This window comes from Cottoperca gobio, chromosome 14 (genome assembly GCF_900634415.1).
Source record: "Cottoperca gobio chromosome 14, fCotGob3.1, whole genome shotgun sequence".
In the NCBI taxonomy this organism is placed as follows: domain Eukaryota; kingdom Metazoa; phylum Chordata; class Actinopteri; order Perciformes; family Bovichtidae; genus Cottoperca; species Cottoperca gobio.
In genome coordinates this window covers 4589229-4606668 of record NC_041368.1, presented here as the reverse complement: position 1 = coordinate 4606668, position 17440 = coordinate 4589229, and the positions used below count along the sequence as shown (strand labels likewise).

At 42.1% G+C, this 17440-nt stretch overlaps 1 protein-coding gene across 3 annotated transcripts; it reads right to left on the bottom strand.

The window, feature by feature from the left end:
• Positions 1–229: 229 nt before the first annotated feature.
• prdm15 (PR domain containing 15) lies at positions 230–16614 on the bottom strand. Of its 3 annotated transcripts, none has more exons than XM_029448902.1 (24): positions 16533–16614; positions 15902–15941; positions 15723–15816; positions 15135–15288; positions 14710–14862; positions 14459–14564; positions 14315–14380; positions 13846–14055; positions 12656–12850; positions 12445–12539; positions 12265–12352; positions 11879–12046; positions 11533–11627; positions 11297–11428; positions 8920–9060; positions 8510–8673; positions 8000–8079; positions 6291–6410; positions 6075–6206; positions 5086–5169; positions 3933–4108; positions 3766–3846; positions 2320–2541; positions 230–1298 (listed from the first exon to the last, which is right to left on the bottom strand). In XM_029448902.1, the coding sequence occupies exons 2-24, from the start codon at positions 15930–15932 to the stop codon at positions 783–785; spliced, it is 3303 nt and encodes a 1100-aa protein (XP_029304762.1). In that variant the 5' UTR covers positions 15933–15941; positions 16533–16614; the 3' UTR covers positions 230–782. The 3 variants fall into 3 exon arrangements, with proteins under 3 accessions (XP_029304762.1, XP_029304763.1, XP_029304764.1); XM_029448903.1 differs by lacking the exon at positions 16533–16614 and adding an exon at positions 16115–16520; XM_029448904.1 differs by lacking the exon at positions 230–1298 and adding an exon at positions 2123–2249.
• Positions 16615–17440: the final 826 nt, after the last annotated feature.

The following is a 17440-nucleotide window of genomic DNA, read 5'->3' as shown; positions in this document are numbered from 1 at the left end:
ACGTTCTATTTTCCGATCCGATGACTATTTCTCGTATATGTTTCCGTCATACGGACATGTGGGACAGGCCCTTTAGACTGATCACATTGTGTTGCTTGTAGAAAAGCCATCAGCTGCAGACTAACAGGCTCACTGGTGTGAGATGTGAGGACGGTCACCTTGTGGCTGACATACTCTCCTTGTGTTACCATACAAACTAAAATGATATGAAGATAAAAAGAACAACCACTTCAAAAAGGTATTTTGTTTTAAAAATAACTACAAAAACTCCAGTTTTTTTCCAGACAGTTCAACAACAATTACAGTTTACAGCATTCAAAAATAACATTTCAAGAGTTCTTTTAGGAATATGCCATCCATGACTCAGCACATAACCTGGTAGAAGTGTTCTTACTGCACCAAATGTGTTTCTCCAGGTTGGTACATTTTCATATTACATTTTTTGAGCAGCAGATTTATCTTGAGAACATGCATTGTTTAAAAGGCTGGTAAGGCATTTGAATGTTCAACATGTTGCTTTGGTTTGAAATGTAAATCTTCCAGAGGAGGGTCTGCGATTTCGGCTAAAGTACCATTTCTGTCTCTTTTTAATGCTAATTATTAACAGCCACTTTGTTTTGTCAGTATAAAAAAAAAAGGAAAAAGAAATAATTACAATTCCATTCACTTCCATGGGGCTGGAGAGGCATCAGGGTGACAGTGATCAAAGCTTTGTACAGTTTGATAAAATCTACTCTACTATATTACAGCGTGTGAGGTGACCAGCACCTCCAGTCTCTGCTCTAGTAGCTGAACATCTGCTGTGCAGAGCTGCTCTGCGAGGTGGGCGGCTGACTCTGGACGGGCCGGCCTGGCTCTCCCTGACCCTGGGCCTCCTGACTCTCCCCCTGAGCCCCCTCCACCATGGGGGTGACCTGGCCGCCTTCAACCGCCGGAACAGGCCTCCAGGCCAGAGTCGGGGCCTCCAGCTGGTGGCCCATGGGGTTGACCAGAGTGGTGACGTTGATGAAGTGGGCGACTGATTGGGGCGCCGTGCCTCCACCAGGTCCCACAGTCTCTGGGATGAGCTCGGCCGGCCGGTTGTGAAGCATGGCGGAGCCGCTGACGGTGTCGAAGGTGACGGTGAGGATGGAGTTGTCCAGGCTGAGGGGCCGGTCGCTGGCAGTCAGGTGACCCACGGCTACGGGCTGCAGGCTGGTGAACTGGGCGGCGGGGTGGCTGGTGACAGTGATGTTGGTCAGCCCCACCGAGCTGTTGGGTGAGGCTGATGGAGCGCTGGGGTCGGCCAGGACCACCACCTGAAACAGCAGCACGTCATACATATGTATTTATAGAGACACACACACACACACACACACACACACACACACACACACACACACACACACACACACACACACACACACACACACACACACACACACACACCTTCAGTCTTAATGACTTTAAGGTGTGATGATTTAAATTGCTTGATTACTTTAAGAACACTTTTTGAGTTTGTAAGCAACACTGTGGATACATGTGAAAGACGTGAAAGAAATGTGCTCTAAACTGTACGCAAACTGTAAATGTATAAATGAGTTAATAAAATTAGGAGGACTAATAACACATTTGTTTACAGTCATGTGATCAACAATGTATTCAAATCTGGTAGATATAATACATTGCAAGCGTACATCACATTACTTTAACTGTCCATTGTGACTTAATATAGGATGTTACCCCTTTCTTGAGGATTCAATAATATTGATAAAAAATAAATGTAATTATTATATTACAATATGTATTATAATGATTTGGTTGATTTTACTTTCTTTCAGCAGTTTTACTGTTTTTACTAATGTTTTATTAGATCTGTTCAGCTGCTGCAAAAGCTGCTACACGTGTCATCATTTACTGTTAAATTAAAGTTTAATAAATATGTATATTAAGTCATATTTTCTGGTTAATGTGATCGTGTGATGTTATGACATTTAGGTTTTATTTAATCATCACCCTTTTGCAGGGACATTTTATTACACGTTGACAACTGTTGATATTAAAATCAATCAACAAAGCAACAAAAAGAAAATCAAGCTCACAGTAAAACAGAGCCACAACGGTTGAAGCTTTACTTTACAACAAATACAAATCACTACTGCTTCTGTGCGTTTTTATTTATTCTGCTGGCCATCAGCAGGATGTGACCAGCTGCTGTCTCTGGGCATTTGACACTTCACAAGAAATGGGATGAAGTTTTGTTTGCTGGTCTTTGAAAAAGAAAAGAGATTGGACAAGTTATTATGACAATAAAACCAGAACTTAAAAATCTTCCTGTACCTGTTGGATACTCTGCACCGCAGAGCTCGTCTCAGTCTCGTCTCCGACGATGACGGCGTTGAACTCTGCCATGGGCTCGTGCCTCGCATCCGTGAAATCAACGTATTCGTCAGACTCCGAGAGCTCCGGCTCAGTTTGAACTCTCTGCTTCTTCTTGGGGTGTCGGGAAGGTCGGCTGGACCTCTCCTGAGGCATGCCGTCTCTATCCAGGGTCAGAGTGGGCTGAGGGGGACGGTGAAGTATCATGAGAACATAGAATAAGTATTATTAATATTATTATTTATAGACAGTGACAGGAGGATTTATTCATTGAGTCTTCCTGCAAACACAAGTCATAGTAATGGTACACTGTACGCCTGAACGTGATTCATGGGATTAAATGTCTTTTCTTAATAAATAAATAAACTTTCTTTAATGAATTTAAGTGTCAGTGTGTGTGTCTCCCTTTGTGAGCGGCACGCAGGAGAGCCAACACTTTTTTGCCTGCAGTGAAAACGTTGGATTGAAGCAGAATATTTTATGTTAGATAAACATGTTGAGAATTTTGGAAATGATTACATCTCTCTCTACAGTTGGACTTTATCGTTTCCAAACATTATTGGAAATGTTTGTATCTAACGAGTCAGAAGGAAATGCTACGTAACCACCACTGAAATCTAATTATTACAATACTACAAATAGTATAACACTGATAATATTAGTGTAGACTAATCTTTATCTGCAACTGAGCAGATATACCGGCTTAAAACACAATTAATAAACGTGCACGGCCCTACAAGTATAAAGAACAGAAGGGACTCATTGAGTTTACTGACTAAGTGACATATTTTATGGCTATTTCATATTGCATAACAGTAACAATACAGAACCACCGATACATTGCACAATCAACCCAAACAGTTTGTGTAAAACGAGCGATTTGAACAGATTATTTCCTGTGAATATTGCGTCAGATATAATTTTTAGGGATTTTTAATACAACGCTCTGCATTAGGTTTGTTTTGTTTGGAGTTTTTAACAATAGTTTTTGACAAATTCAGTGTTTGTTTGTTTTTAGTTCTGTTGTCTCACTTTGGTTGTTTGAACTGTGCACTTTTCTAATGCAGGACGAGGATGTTTAGCAGGGAGGGAAGGCTCTGTGTGTAGCAGCTTGTGTCTTTATCGTGAGGTTTTATTTTAGTTTACATCATAAATAATAATCTAAACTTTAAAATGAACAGTTTCATACATTTTTCTTCACAGAAATGAATGAAATGTTGAGATAAAAGGCAGCAGTATATATATAATATAGTCTTTCGCCCCTCCAATGAAGAAGAACCCCTGTGAAGCTTTGGCGACCGACCCCCAGGCTGGGAACCAGTGGCATCAACATCTTTTTAGCATCAGTCTCTCGTTGCGTTCCACAATATACCACAAAAGTGAATTGTGATAGAGCTGCACTCTAACCTGCACAATGCTGATGGACGAATCATTGATCGTCGAGGGTTCCTGAAGATCATCAAACTCATCCATCCTAACTGACACCACCTGGAGGCACAAAGGAGAACAAGGACACTTAGGATTTAATAAAAGCAACTGGCCTGGGCGGTAAAGCGTTTCCCAACATGACTCACCTCAGGGTGTTTGCGTCGCAGATGTCGGTTCATGGAGGCGCGGGTGGAGACCTTGGTCCCACAGAGGTGACACGACTGGGCCTCCACCTTCTCGTGAGTGAGGTGGACGTGCTTCTGCAGCATGTACTCTGTCAGGTACTTCTTATCACACGTCGCACATGTCCACGTCTTACCCACTGCAGAGAGAGGGCACTGGGTCAGTCCTCCACTGATGCAAACACTGCAGACTACTGGCTCTGACCTTAAAGGTAAACTCACAGACTGGTTTCTACTTTTGGTTTTACATTTTTTGCAATGGAGAAAGAAAGACATGTTTGATAAATGTTGGAAAGGATGGATTGAGTTTATGAACCCAAATAGAACTGATTTCAGGTAGCAGAGCACCAGTTGTAATGTAACTGGTGCTCTGCTACACACACACACACACACAGTTTTTACCTTTTGATCTGTATTATGTAAATAAAAATATGTAAAAAAGCAACTTAAACGTCTTTACTATGGAGCCACAAAACTGGCAAGATTGTCATAAATATAACTAAATACATCAATAAAAAATATAATTCAAATGTTTTACCTGCATGTTTTTCTTTCTGTACATATTTAATGAGCATTGTTGGAGGGAGCCTGAGATCTAACTTTTTCATTGGCAATGACTGCTTCTCTGTAACTGCACATGACAAAGAACTTGAAACTTGATACTTTTCGCAGGACTGCAGTGTTGCAGTGTTTAGTGTTGCATAATGTCTGGAAACAGAGGGACTCATCTCCTTCTACACTCAACACAAGACCTTTTACTATATGTTGTAAGTTTCTGGACTTTTTCTACTTCACAAGTTTAGGAATTAAGAAATGTAGTATTGATGTCATCTTTCCCTCTCTGTTCCCAAAGAATCGTTCTCCCCCCCTCCCCCTTCAACCTTTAGTGCTTTACAGTCCTCTCATTTATGAGTGACGTTCTGTTTCTTATCTTATCGTGCGTTTTTATTCTGGCTGCTGAAATCGTGCTGCAGAAATTGGTTCTTGTCCAACCATAAACCACTCCAGTTTTCATTTCAAATGACAGGCACCCATGTTCAGCTTGTAACGGTCTTGTAATAGTCAGAGGAACAGACTGAGACGTGTGCATCAGGCGGGTTTTTATCCAGACACTTGCCTGTGTGGATGAGCTTGTGTGTCTCTAGAGTCGTCCTCTCACTGAACGTCTTTCCACACAGCTCGCACATGAAGTCCTTTATTCCTGCAAGCAAAATGTCAGTCACATGATGTGCTTTGTGTTTGTCCGTGTCACATGTAGCAATCACATTCAGGATACATCATTAGTCTCACTTTGGCATTCCCTGCTTGTACACAGAGCTGTTCGGAAAGTCGCCGCTAGCTGCAACTCGATTGGCTGCCTCGATGTGAGCACTGTTTGAATTTGTCAAGTTGTCACGCTCTCTCGTCGCACAGGTATCCCAGCATGCTTTGAATTTCTCTTTGCCAGTCTAGTTGCGTACAGTGGGCATGCACCGCAATGCACCATTTGCGCCACGCCCGGTTGCCTAGCAACGGCCATTGTTTAATTAAGACGTCTTTTTCATCCATTTATCTGTAATCTGATTACACCGTCACATTGTGGGGACGACATTCCCCATTCCGTAAATTATTACATTTTAGGTTGAAGACCTAGGGTAAGGTTAGTGTTAGTCTCAAGGAAATATAATAATAATAATAATAATAATAATAATAATAATGCTACAAAGTAAAGGAAATCAAGGTGGGGCCCAGGCAGTTGCCCACCGTGCCAACTTGTGTGGGTGATTCCTTGGAAACACCACAGGCCGAAGCATTCAGCTCTTTCAGAACAGATGTGCTGAACGGGCACTGCACGAGGTCATTCAATACCTTTTTTATATTTCTTTATTTTAGGGCCCATGTCACATGTTTAATGGTTGTACAGTTTATTACTGAATTAACGTCTGTCTGCAATTAAATAAAGCACCATTGTAAAAATGAATAAACTTCATAATTGATCAAAATAAATAACTATAAATGACCGGTTTGCAGACGCCGAACTGCGTTAGGAGGTAAACATGACCCTGTGGCGGTTCCATTTATCTAGAATGCATCTTTAATGAATCAGTAACACACACTTTGACTCACCCGTGTGTCTCTTGTAGTGTTTCAGCATGTTGACTTTCTGGGCAAACTTGCGGTTGCACTCCTTACACTCGTACTCTTTGATGCCCTTGTGCAGCTTCATGTGGTGCCTCAGAGCGTGCTTGGTCTTCATGCCTGCACAAGAAAAGATTTACTCGTACTGGCGATGATGCAAACACCTACACATTGAGAAGAAAGTAATGAGCTGTGTGATCTGACCTTTCCCGCACTCTGCACACAGGAAGTCCCGGATGTCATCGTGAACCCTCAGGTGCTCCTTCAGCATGTCCTTCCTTGCAAATGATTTGCCACACTTATCACAGCCGTGGCTCTTCACCCCTGGATGACCACACAGACACACGCAGACACTAAAATCACCAGCAGAAATATAGAAATGCTTTCCTGTGTCTTCATCGTGAGTCTCTGTGTGCAACTTGTTGTTACAGATTACAACTTGTTTTTAATGTCATAAACCCTCACCTTTTTCTTTCTAATAAATGTGACGCATTTATTTATAAATGCGTCACACATTCATATTAAATTTCCATCTAACACAATGTACCAATAGATCTGGGAGGCAACCCTATTAACCGTTTAATAAACTTCCATTAATGGGCTTCACAATCAGAGAAACTTCAGATCTTGCTCTGTAATCTTCTCGTTGGAAACTTTTCTTTAGTTTTAAAAGCAATAAGAAAAGTGCAGTGTCAACGGGAACAGCTGAAAACTCATGTGTCAGGGCTGAAGGTGTAGCTCACAGCTAACTCACCAATAGCCCCATGGCAACATTATACTTCCTGCACTACGGGAAGTGTAGTTCCAAAACTCAAAATATGTATATCACAGACAGAAGTAAGAAAAAGAACAAGAAAGTCTGTGCCGACCATCTTCACACAGATCTTAACAGCCCCCTCCTGCTTCAACCATCATCCCCGTCCCCAAGAAGCCCTCCAGCACAGGTTTGAATGAACTCGTCCCCTCTGGGAGGACACAGGAACAGTTTCTCTGATGAACAGTAGCATCAGACACACTGTTAATAACCCTGTAACACTAAACATTTGACATTTTATTTTATTCATAAAGATTTTAAGCTCATTTTTAAAGATCTGGAGAAATCATCTGTCGGTGTTTGTTCTTGCAATACCTAATTCTACGCACTTTGCATTTTCAATGACGATTTATTTTATGGTGTTTTATTTGAGTGTTGCCTCTGTGATTAGTGTCCCGTCTGTAACTTGTGTGGTGCTGTTACCATCTGATCAGGTCTCTCTTGAGAATGAGACCCTGTGTCTCAATGACATTTTACCTGCATAAATAAAGACTAAATAAAACAAACATCCACTGAACCTGTAAATACTCACTGCGCATAAACACGTTCGCATCATCACTGTCAAATATAAATATATTATTTCTGTATATTCTGCCACCTACACCAAGTATAAAAGCGACCTGGGACATTAATCATTCCGTATTTATTCCAGCAACCTTCGCACCACTGTAGAATAATCACTGGTGTTGCTTGCTGTATACTGTATAACATATATATTTTTATATTTATTTCTGTACATAGTAGTGAAATGTGTCCATTATTCACCTTTGTTGTCCCGGTCTTTGGCCGTGTTACTGTGTACATTGAGAGCAACACAGTATCGAGGTCATATTCCTTGTACGTGTGTCTGATTCTGATTCCACACGGCTCTTATACACAATATATCCTCTTTCTATTGATACACAGATATTTGCTGTGTCTTGAAAACATAAACTGTCATTTTAAATTGTATCGTAGTCATAAAAGAACATGCACGGAACTAACCCTTTCCTAAATATTTAGCTCAGGAAACTTCAACATTAAGTGGTTAAGGATCGACACGTAACGGGACAAGTGACAACATTTAATACTGGACATTTGATCCCAGGTTGTTGCTCACCAGTGTGAATGATCTTGTGCCTTTCCAGGTTACCAATGCTGTTGAATATTCGGCCACAGATTTCACACGGGTGGATGTACCTATAGGACAGATGAGCAGAGTAGAAATTATTGTTAATTTTACGTTTCAGTTTCACTTTGAAATGTCCCTTTCTGTTCCCGTCATACTTTCAGCTGCAGAGCTACATCCTGACCTGAACTGTCTCCGTAGTGATTACACTTAGCGTGCAAATGATTAGCAACACATTCAAAATGCATTCCTCAACACATCTGCTTCTCTTTATCTCCATCTCCTCTTTTGCAATCGGTATATTTGAAGACATTTAAAAAAGGCTTTCGCTTGGACTCTCCTAATCAGCACACTTCAAATGAGTGTCTGTAATATTTGGTCATATAAACCTCAGCTGACATTCTTGTCTCCATCCTGATCCATTAACTCAGCCTTGATTGGACAATGCTAGACAAACATATAGAGCACAAGCGGAGAGGAGGAACATGTTTGTGTGCTTACTTCTGCACTGCAGGGTCAGGCAGCTGCTCTCTGTGGATGACCAGGTGAGCATTGTAGGTGGCCTTCAGTGCGAAGCGTCGGTTACAGATCCCGCAGCCGTAGCCTCTCTCCTTGTGCTGCTCCAGGATGTGCTTCAGGTACTCTTTGCCCTTTGCAAATGACAGCTAGAGACACAGAAGGCTCATGAAGTTATATTACGTTAGGTTATTATTATGTGCTCTTAGCTGTATGAATCAGACGGCCTTGGACATGTTGATGAACACTCTGCTCAAGATAACTGGGGAAAGACAAAACATTGTATTCTAAAATGTGCTTTAACTCCCTGAATTGTTTGGACATTTTTACACGTTCATAAGATAAAGAACTTTACGTGTGCATGTGATCTCCATGCCTGTCAGGACACAGCTTACTTGGCATTTCTTGCAGTTGTACTTGTAGTGCTCGGGATCTTCTTCCTCTTCATCATCGTCAGTTTCGTCGCTGTCGCCTGCTGAAATGCCGATCTTCTTGATGAAGCACTCTCTCTCCTGCTCGTCCATTAAGGCTATATCCTGGAACAAGCACAACTCTGTGATTCAGCTCAATGACAGCGAAGATCCAGAGAAGGTGTCAAAACCTAATTTGCTGAAACATGTTTGATTCAAGGTGCTATTTAAAAACCAGTGACAGCACAAAGCAGTCAATAAAACAGGATTCTCAAATGATGAATCACAGAAACCACAAGAACTCCTTGAGCATAAAGTCAGAAATGTTAGGCTGATCCAAGGAATACATCACTACTCCTCCTCCATAGCCTGGAAGAGCAGGGGACAATGTCGACTTACATTCACCTGTTACATTACACTGCACTTTCATTGGCTGCCTGAACCCTGTAAACGTAAAGTGTCATGTTAGCTGATGACTCAGCAGAACTCCTGGACGTCTTTAGCTCAGTGCATATGCAGGCGCAGCTTTGTAACATGGTTGTGCATAAGAGGCAGAAGTTTTAGTGGATTGAGTGTATAACCGTACCGTATACCGTTTTGTTAAAATCAGCCTGAGATCACCTGTTGAATCAAACAGAGGTGGAAGCAAGAGTACTCTGCAATCATTAAATTATATATACAGTATATATAACCTCCAAAACTATTGGAACAGCGAGGTCAATTCCTTTATTTTAGCTGTACACTGAAAACAATTGAGTTTGATATCAAAAGATGAACATGAGAGAAAAATAATCAGTCTTTAAGCTTCCATTTCCAGGTATTTACATCTAGATCTGATAAACAATTTAGGAGATAGCACCTTTTGTTTGAACGCACCCATTTTTCAAGTGAGCAAAAGTATTGGAACATGTGACTGACAGGTGTTTCTTGTTGCCCAGATGTGTCCTGTGCATTGATAATTCAAACAATAAATAGCACTGAATGTCTACTCTGTTTCAGCTTTGGGTTTTGCCTGTACAGACTGCATTTATAGCTTTAAAGGTGTAACCAACATGAAGACCAGAGAGCTGTCTATGGGAGAAAAGCAAACAATATTGAAACTGAGAGAAGATGGAAAATCAATCAGAGCCATTGCACAAACATTGGCCATAGCCAGAACAACCATTTTAAATGTCCTGAAGAAGAAAGAAACCACTGGTGTACTGAACAACAGACGTCGAACTGGTAGACCAAGGAAAACCTCAGCAGTTGATGACAGAAACATTGTGAGAACTGTAAAGAAAAACTCTAGAACAACTGTCAGTGACATCATCAACAACCTCCAGAGGGCAGGAGTGAAGGTTTCACAATCCACCATTCGCAGAAGATATTGGGAACCAAAGTACAGAGGCTACACCAGAAGATGCAAACCACTCATTAGCAATAAGAACATGAAGGTCAGATTAGAATTTGCCATAAAGTACAGCGACGAGGCTCAAAAGTTCTGGGACAAAGTTCTGGACTGATGAGACAAAGATGAACCTTTGCCAAAGTGATGGAGAGGCTAACGCGTGGAGAAAGAAGGGATCAGCTCATGATCCCAAACACACAAGCTCATCTGTGAAACACGGTGGAGGTAATGACATGGCTGGGGCTTGCATGGCTTCTTCTGGGAAGTCTACAGAAACATTTTGTCTGCCAACCTAAAGAGAGATACAACCAAACTGATCGGGAGATCCTTCATCATGCAGCAAGACAACGACCCAAAACACACTGCTAAAACAACCAGGGAGTTCACCAGGGGAAAGAAGTGGAAGGTTTAAGTCAATCTCCAGACTTGAACCCTAATGAGCATTTTACCTGCTAAAGAGGAGACTGAAGGGAGAAACCCCCTGAACCAAACAAGTGAAAGAGGCTGCGGTGAAAGCCTGGAAAGGCATCACAAAAGAAGAATGCAAACGTTTGGTGATGTCAATGGGTGGCAGGCTTGAGGCAGTTATGATGTCAAACTCAATTGTTTTCAGTGTACAGCAAAAATAAAGGAATTGACCTCGCTGTTCCAATAGTTTGAGGGGACTGTATACTTATTTATTAGCCAAAAAAAAAAAACTTAGTTACTACATGACATCATGCCTCATTCCAGACAAGGCTTTCTAATGTGTATCACACACACACACACACACACACACACACACACACACACACACACACACACACACACACACACACACACACACACACACACACACACACACACACACACACACACACACACACACACACACACACACACACACACACACACACACACACACACACAAAAGTGAGCGACAGAGAAATGTCTGCGTTTGTTCAGCACGAGTGAAACAGCCTCCTCTCTCACCTTGAAGTGAACGTGAATGTGATCACGAAGTACGTCCACACGGAAGAACTTGCGTGCGCAGATCTCACAGGTGTACTTCTTATCACCGTGAGTCAACAGATGCTTGTTCATGTTGCTCCTGCAGGAGAACACCTGTGCACAAAAACACACATATGCACGCCACGGATGAAGTACTTCGGAACAGCCAGGATTTGTGTGCAGGGCCATGAAGCTTTGCTCCAGTACAGAGTGCTCACCTTGCCACAGATGGGACAGGGTGACGGCTCCTTCCTGTACCTGGTCCCCTCTTCTCCATTGACCTCCAGCTCCTCTCTCTTCATGTGCTTTGGTCCTGTAGAGATGCATTATGGTTTTAGTTCAGCAAAGAGCTTAAAAGGCCCAACAGGATAAATATGGTGACACGCAACTAAAGGTGTCGTTTGAGCTCTCTGCTGTTCTGTATTTTAGGAATGTGAAGTAGTCCCATGTTTCTTGAGGAAATTCACCTGAATTGTGAATGATGCACCTCAACACAAAGTGACATCTACATTACCCGTTCTTAAAACTAAATGAAGCGTTGCTCTGTGCTCCCGCGGGACTCACCCACGCCGTGCCTCCTGTGGTGCTCCTGCATCACATCTTTGCGGTAGAACATCTTGTTGCAGATTTCACAGGAGTAGAGCTTCTCGCCGTGCTTCTTCTTGTGCTTGGAAAGGTTACTGTTGGTGGAGAAGAACCGCGAGCAGATATCGCACTGGAACGTCTTGTCGTCTGGAGAGAGAAGAAGAAGAAGAAGAAGAAGAAGAAGAAGAAGAAGAAGAAGAAGAAGAAGAAGAAGAAGAAGAAGAAGAAGAAGAAGAAGAAGAAGAAGAAGAAGAAGAAGAAGAAGAAGAAGAAGAACCTATTATGGATAAGACTTCGCAGGGAGACATTTTTAAAAAGGAGAGGAGATAACTTCATATTAAACTAAAAATAAAAGCCTGTCCGACCTGTTCGACAGTTGTGGAACTTTAAGGCATTTTCCAGGCGAAAGGATTTCTCACACGTGTTGCATTTATATCTGTACTCCTGGTCAGGCTGTTGGGAGCACATTAAAATAAAACACATTAATACAATAACTAGCAAGGGAAGGAAAAGGTCCGGCGCTGACAGCCTGGAGTGTTACTCACCATGTTCTTGCTGTGCTTGTAAGAGATGTGCTGCTTTAGACTCTCCTTGCGGCTGAACAACTTGTCACATTCATCACATTTGAACAGCTTATCACCTGGGAGAGTAGACGAGAATATATTCCTTAATACTTTACATCCACCCATTCCCGATGCAACTGCATTTCAACTATGTGATGAATTCCCTTCGACTCACAAATCTCCACGTACGTACCATGAGAGCGGACGTGTCTGTTGAGGTTGCTGCTGTTCTGGAAGACCTTGTTGCAGAGGGAGCAGCGGTACACCCTCTTGTGCTCTCTGGTTTTGTGTCTCTTCAGGACCGGCCCGCTGCCCGCAGAGCTCAGCAGGCTGCTCTCTGCTGCCTCAGAGGACACTGACTGGGAGCTCTCCACCGAGGGCTTCACATCTGAACACATCAGGAATCCAATGTCAAATTATCATAATAATAATAATAATAATAATAATAATAATAATAATAACAACAACAACAATAATAATATAAACATTGTTTGCATAGCAACTGTTAGGCAAGAAATTAAGCACAATATGCTTTACAATAAGGGAAATAAGACATAGAATGAACATAATAATAATAATGGAAATAAAGACAATTGATATTATAGTAAAAATAAGATAAAAAAACAAGAGACTTACTAAAGATAACAACACATATTGGCAGATATGTTCATCTTTTCTTTAAACATAAACACTTTTGCCAAAGACCTTAAAGCTAGTTACTGATGATACTGTATTTGATGGAGATCATATTTTACAGTTGAACCACAAACTTCTTTATATTCTTTATAAGGACAGTAAATATAGGTACATTAAATGTTTTTCTCTCCACAGAACAGCCATGCTAGCAGCTGAATATCCTCCATCTCTTACTACCTCAGTTACATATTAGAAACATTTCCCCAGAATGCCATCCGACAACCTCTGCAGAATGTGCCTGAACCTGTTGCAACTTGTTCCTCTCAGAGTTATGAGTTACACACGTCACAAGGCAGAGTGACAGTGATGGTGATCGTGTGGTGATAGCAAGCGGAGGAAAACGTGTATTATATTGTGAAACGCGACCACAGTGGAATAACTAGTGTCTTTTTCTTTTGCTCTCTCATGGACCGACACAAATACAGACCTTTTAGATCCTTTACAAGTGTTCATCTCAACAGGATATCAAGCCTATCTTCACAAACTTGCTCCAGTAATGTACAAAAGTAGATCTCAAAGAACCACTTCTAAACTGTTAGGAGGGATAGAAGGATAATATAGTGAAGCCAGAATAATCGTGTAATGAAATATTAATTTTGTGGCATGCCCTATGTTATGTTACATACGCCTGTTATGCGTCTGAGGCTGGATGTTTATGCTCAAGTCTGACTGTATTTTCTTCCTCACCTTTGTTTTTGCTTGCAGTAGCTGTAGCTCCGGGCCTGCGTCCCTTCGCTCTCCTCCCTCGGCCCTGCCCTCTCTTGGGGGCCGGCTGAGCTGCGGGGCGGTCGCTCTCCTCCTCATCGGGGCACGCCAGGCTCTCCTCCTGGGGCAGGTGCGGCTCTCCCGTAAGCTCTGTTGCTGTTTTCACTTCATCGAGATGACTCAGCATGTTGCCTAAGATCAACAGAAGGAAGTAGGGGAATTAGAGCGTGTAACAATGACTCTGCATTTCCTCAGCTTAGAGATGTTTTTAACAGTTGGACTTCCTGCCCTGATGGACTCACTGTGAAGAGGAACAGCTGAACACTACCATCTACAATGTAAAGCGTAAAACACTCAGACATGACCCTTAACATAGCTTTCCTCTTACTGAAAGCAGAGGACATATCTAAGCTGGACTGACGGAGCTGCTGGGTGTTTTAAATGATCCTACCTGCATTGTTTTCTTCAGTCACGGGGGGCACGTGGGCTTCACCTTTCTCTGAGGTCTCGGTCAGCTCTGAGTAAAAGAGAGAAAAACTATAAGACACATCTCACACTGTCGCCATGACACGCTACAACAGCCTCAGTCATCTACCTGGTGGAGGTGCTGATTGAAGTAGAGGCTTAAGCATGGGCCTCTCCATCTTCTTGGCATAGAAAGCTCCATACCAGACCCTCAGCTCTGTTCCTGGCAGCACATCCTGGGAAACAGCAGGGGCAAAAGGTAAGAACACACAAATCTCCTGTCAGAAATTAATGAGCTGCACGACTCAATAAATCCGTGAAATCTTGGACCAACAGCAGCAGCAGCCCTGAAAGGCTCAGATTTAGGGTGGAGCGACGCACCTGAGAGGTGTTGAAGTACACGTCATCGTCCAGCTGGTAAGCGGTCAGATTCTGGCGTTTGTGGTCGGTGGCAGGTCGCACCAGCATCATCCAGTTGCAGTCTTCTTCACTGCTGGAGTCAAAACACACCACCACAGCGTCCTTCTGGAAGATCTGCTCAATGGAGGATCGAAGGTGAACAACCACATCCATCTATTGATGACATAACAGAGCAACAAGTGTTTCTTCCTAACGAAGAAGACTGTGCAACTTTAAAAAAATCAGGCCATTGTACTTTTTACGCAAACTTAACCATTTTAATGTAAACTGCCTTTTTTTACAGGACAGTACCCATTCGCAGTAACCCGACCCGGGGAAACACATTTCTACTAAATAAAATCAAAACAAGTAGATACAAGAACTCTTCAGGGTTCATCAAGCTGCACCTTAAGAGGGAACACTCCTTCCTTCTCCAGGTGGGGGACCCTCTTAGCCTCAAAGGGCCCAAAGCGGGTCCTCTTGACGAGCCGGCGCAGCACAAACACCCCCTCCTGCCCGTCAGCTGCCTGCCTGATCTCCAGGCTGTTCGGTAGAGACGACCTGATCCAGGAAAAGAACAGCGTTGCTATGAAATGGCAATAACACAAAACTCATTACATATTATTTCCTCAGTACTTTATCTGGTGTTATGGGAATACCATAACTCTATTATTATTTCAGGCATTTCAAAATAAAATGTGGATTTGCCTGAAGATCCCAATTTAGCAAGTGTGGGATGGAAGTGCCAGAGAGTCAACCATCTGCAACAGGCTCTTTACTCACTCTCTTTTCAAGGTCTATAATATTCATAACATGACACTAGTAAAGGCTTTGTATTTTCATTCCCCCTCTCCTGAGTAGGATAGAGTCAGGCTCAGTTTACACGTCTGTAGCTGACTGACATACATGCTTTGAATCTTTCTCTGGTTGAATCTCAGACAATGAACTTAAGTTAAATGGATGGATGGAATCACTAGTGAAGTTCAGGCACTCACCGGGCCCGGCTGAGGACGTAGGAGTCCTGGACGGTCACCAGCGGTCCCAGCTCGGGACACTCGGAGTCATGGTACTGGCCACAGTCCTCGCACCCTGCCACACACATCACACCTGTCAGTCACCACAGCCCCCTGTCACACCTTGTCAGTACAGCGAGAGCAGCTAGATTCATACTCACAGATGAACTCATCTGGCGTCTGCTCAGCCATTATGCCAGCCTACAAATAGAAGGGGATATCATTACACTATACATGTCATTTATAGGAAACTGCTGACCAGCGATCAAGTCCCACACAACGTCTAAGAAGAAATTGCATTTATATGAAGGAACTACTTTTACGAGAGTGTATCATAATGTAGTTTAACTACCAAGCCTGCATACACATATTACCTGGGACACTTCAGCTGCATTGCATGCATCATACCTCCAGGCTAAACAGTAGTGTATTATCACAACATTAACTGTTTTTTAGTAAAAGCGATACAGTTGGGGGATGCATATTAACGTATGCAGTCCGGGCAGGACATGGGATCCAGGATTTGAGTCGCTCCCAAACTGTAGCCGGGTTTTAACTCCGATCTGAGCGGCTCCTCTTCACTAAAATGTAACAAAGAACAGTCGGCATGGCGGATGGACCGGAGACACAAACCACCAAACCGGAGTCGATGCTCTTCAACGGCCAGCAGTCAGCAGTGGAGGCGGCGCAAGAGAGCCCCGAGCGAACCGGACAAAGCAGCTGCACCTTTACTACAAAACTGCGTCGCCATTTTGTAGGAAACCGAAGTACATGTACAGAGAAACACGTTACCTTTTCTGCTAAAGACCCTTCATTTAGCAAATCCTGACTCCGGGTTCCAATCCGCTCCAGAAACGGCGCAGGACCGGAAACTGAGCCGAGTGCATTATGGGGAATGTAGGCGCGTCAAGAATTTATATAAAGCAACTAAATCAGGCATTGATTTCTTATTTATTTTTATTTAAATAAAAGATACAAGTAAATGTCCAGAAGTGTTATCAGCGAAATGTACTTAAGGTAACAAAAGTTAAAATAATCATGCGGAATGGACCGTCCAATGGTATTTTATAAAGTTAGCACTGATGCATTAATGTGTGCAAATTATTGTTGTAGCTGAACAAGGCACAGCCACAACCAGTTGGAAATACTTTATAAAGAAAAAAACCTTTACTCTTACAAAGCTATTTCTCTCTGTAATTGAATCTTAAGAACATGTTTCAAAAACAATGTCATATATATATAGATTTAAAAGAAATGACAAAATGAGCATCATGAAACAAGAACAATGCAGACAACACTAGAATTCTGAAGATAAATTCTAGATTTTCTTGTAATATGTATGCACGTACATGTATGTGTGTGTATATATATATATATATATATATATATATATATATATATATATATATATATACACACACACACACACACATATACACTGTATATATATTAATTTTTTACTTTTTATGAAACAAATATGATGAATGATGACTCAATTCCATTAAAGGCCTTTTGGGATTTGTTTTCACTGAAAAATGCATCATGTGCTATAACTTAATATATTTTCTATATAAATGAAAATGAGAACCTAACCCTCTGTAGAAGTGGAACAGCAAATTAACATGTACTGATTTACAAGTCACAGGATCACTGGGGAGAAGCCACTACAGCCTGGACATTCAAAGTGGCACCACATTCTC

Bases quoted from the DNA above. Each gene is read 5' to 3' on its own strand.
- prdm15 (XM_029448902.1), bottom strand. From the start codon at position 15,932: ATGGCTGAGCAGACGCCAGATGAGTTCATCT. The intron at 11,429-11,532 runs GTGAGCACTCTG...TTTTGTGCACAG, and splicing joins CCTGTCCCATCTGTGGCAAG to GTGTTCTCCTGCAGGAGCAA. The intron at 9,061-11,296 runs GTGAGAGAGGAG...TGCTTGTTCCAG, and splicing joins ACATTCACGTTCACTTCAAG to GATATAGCCTTAATGGACGA.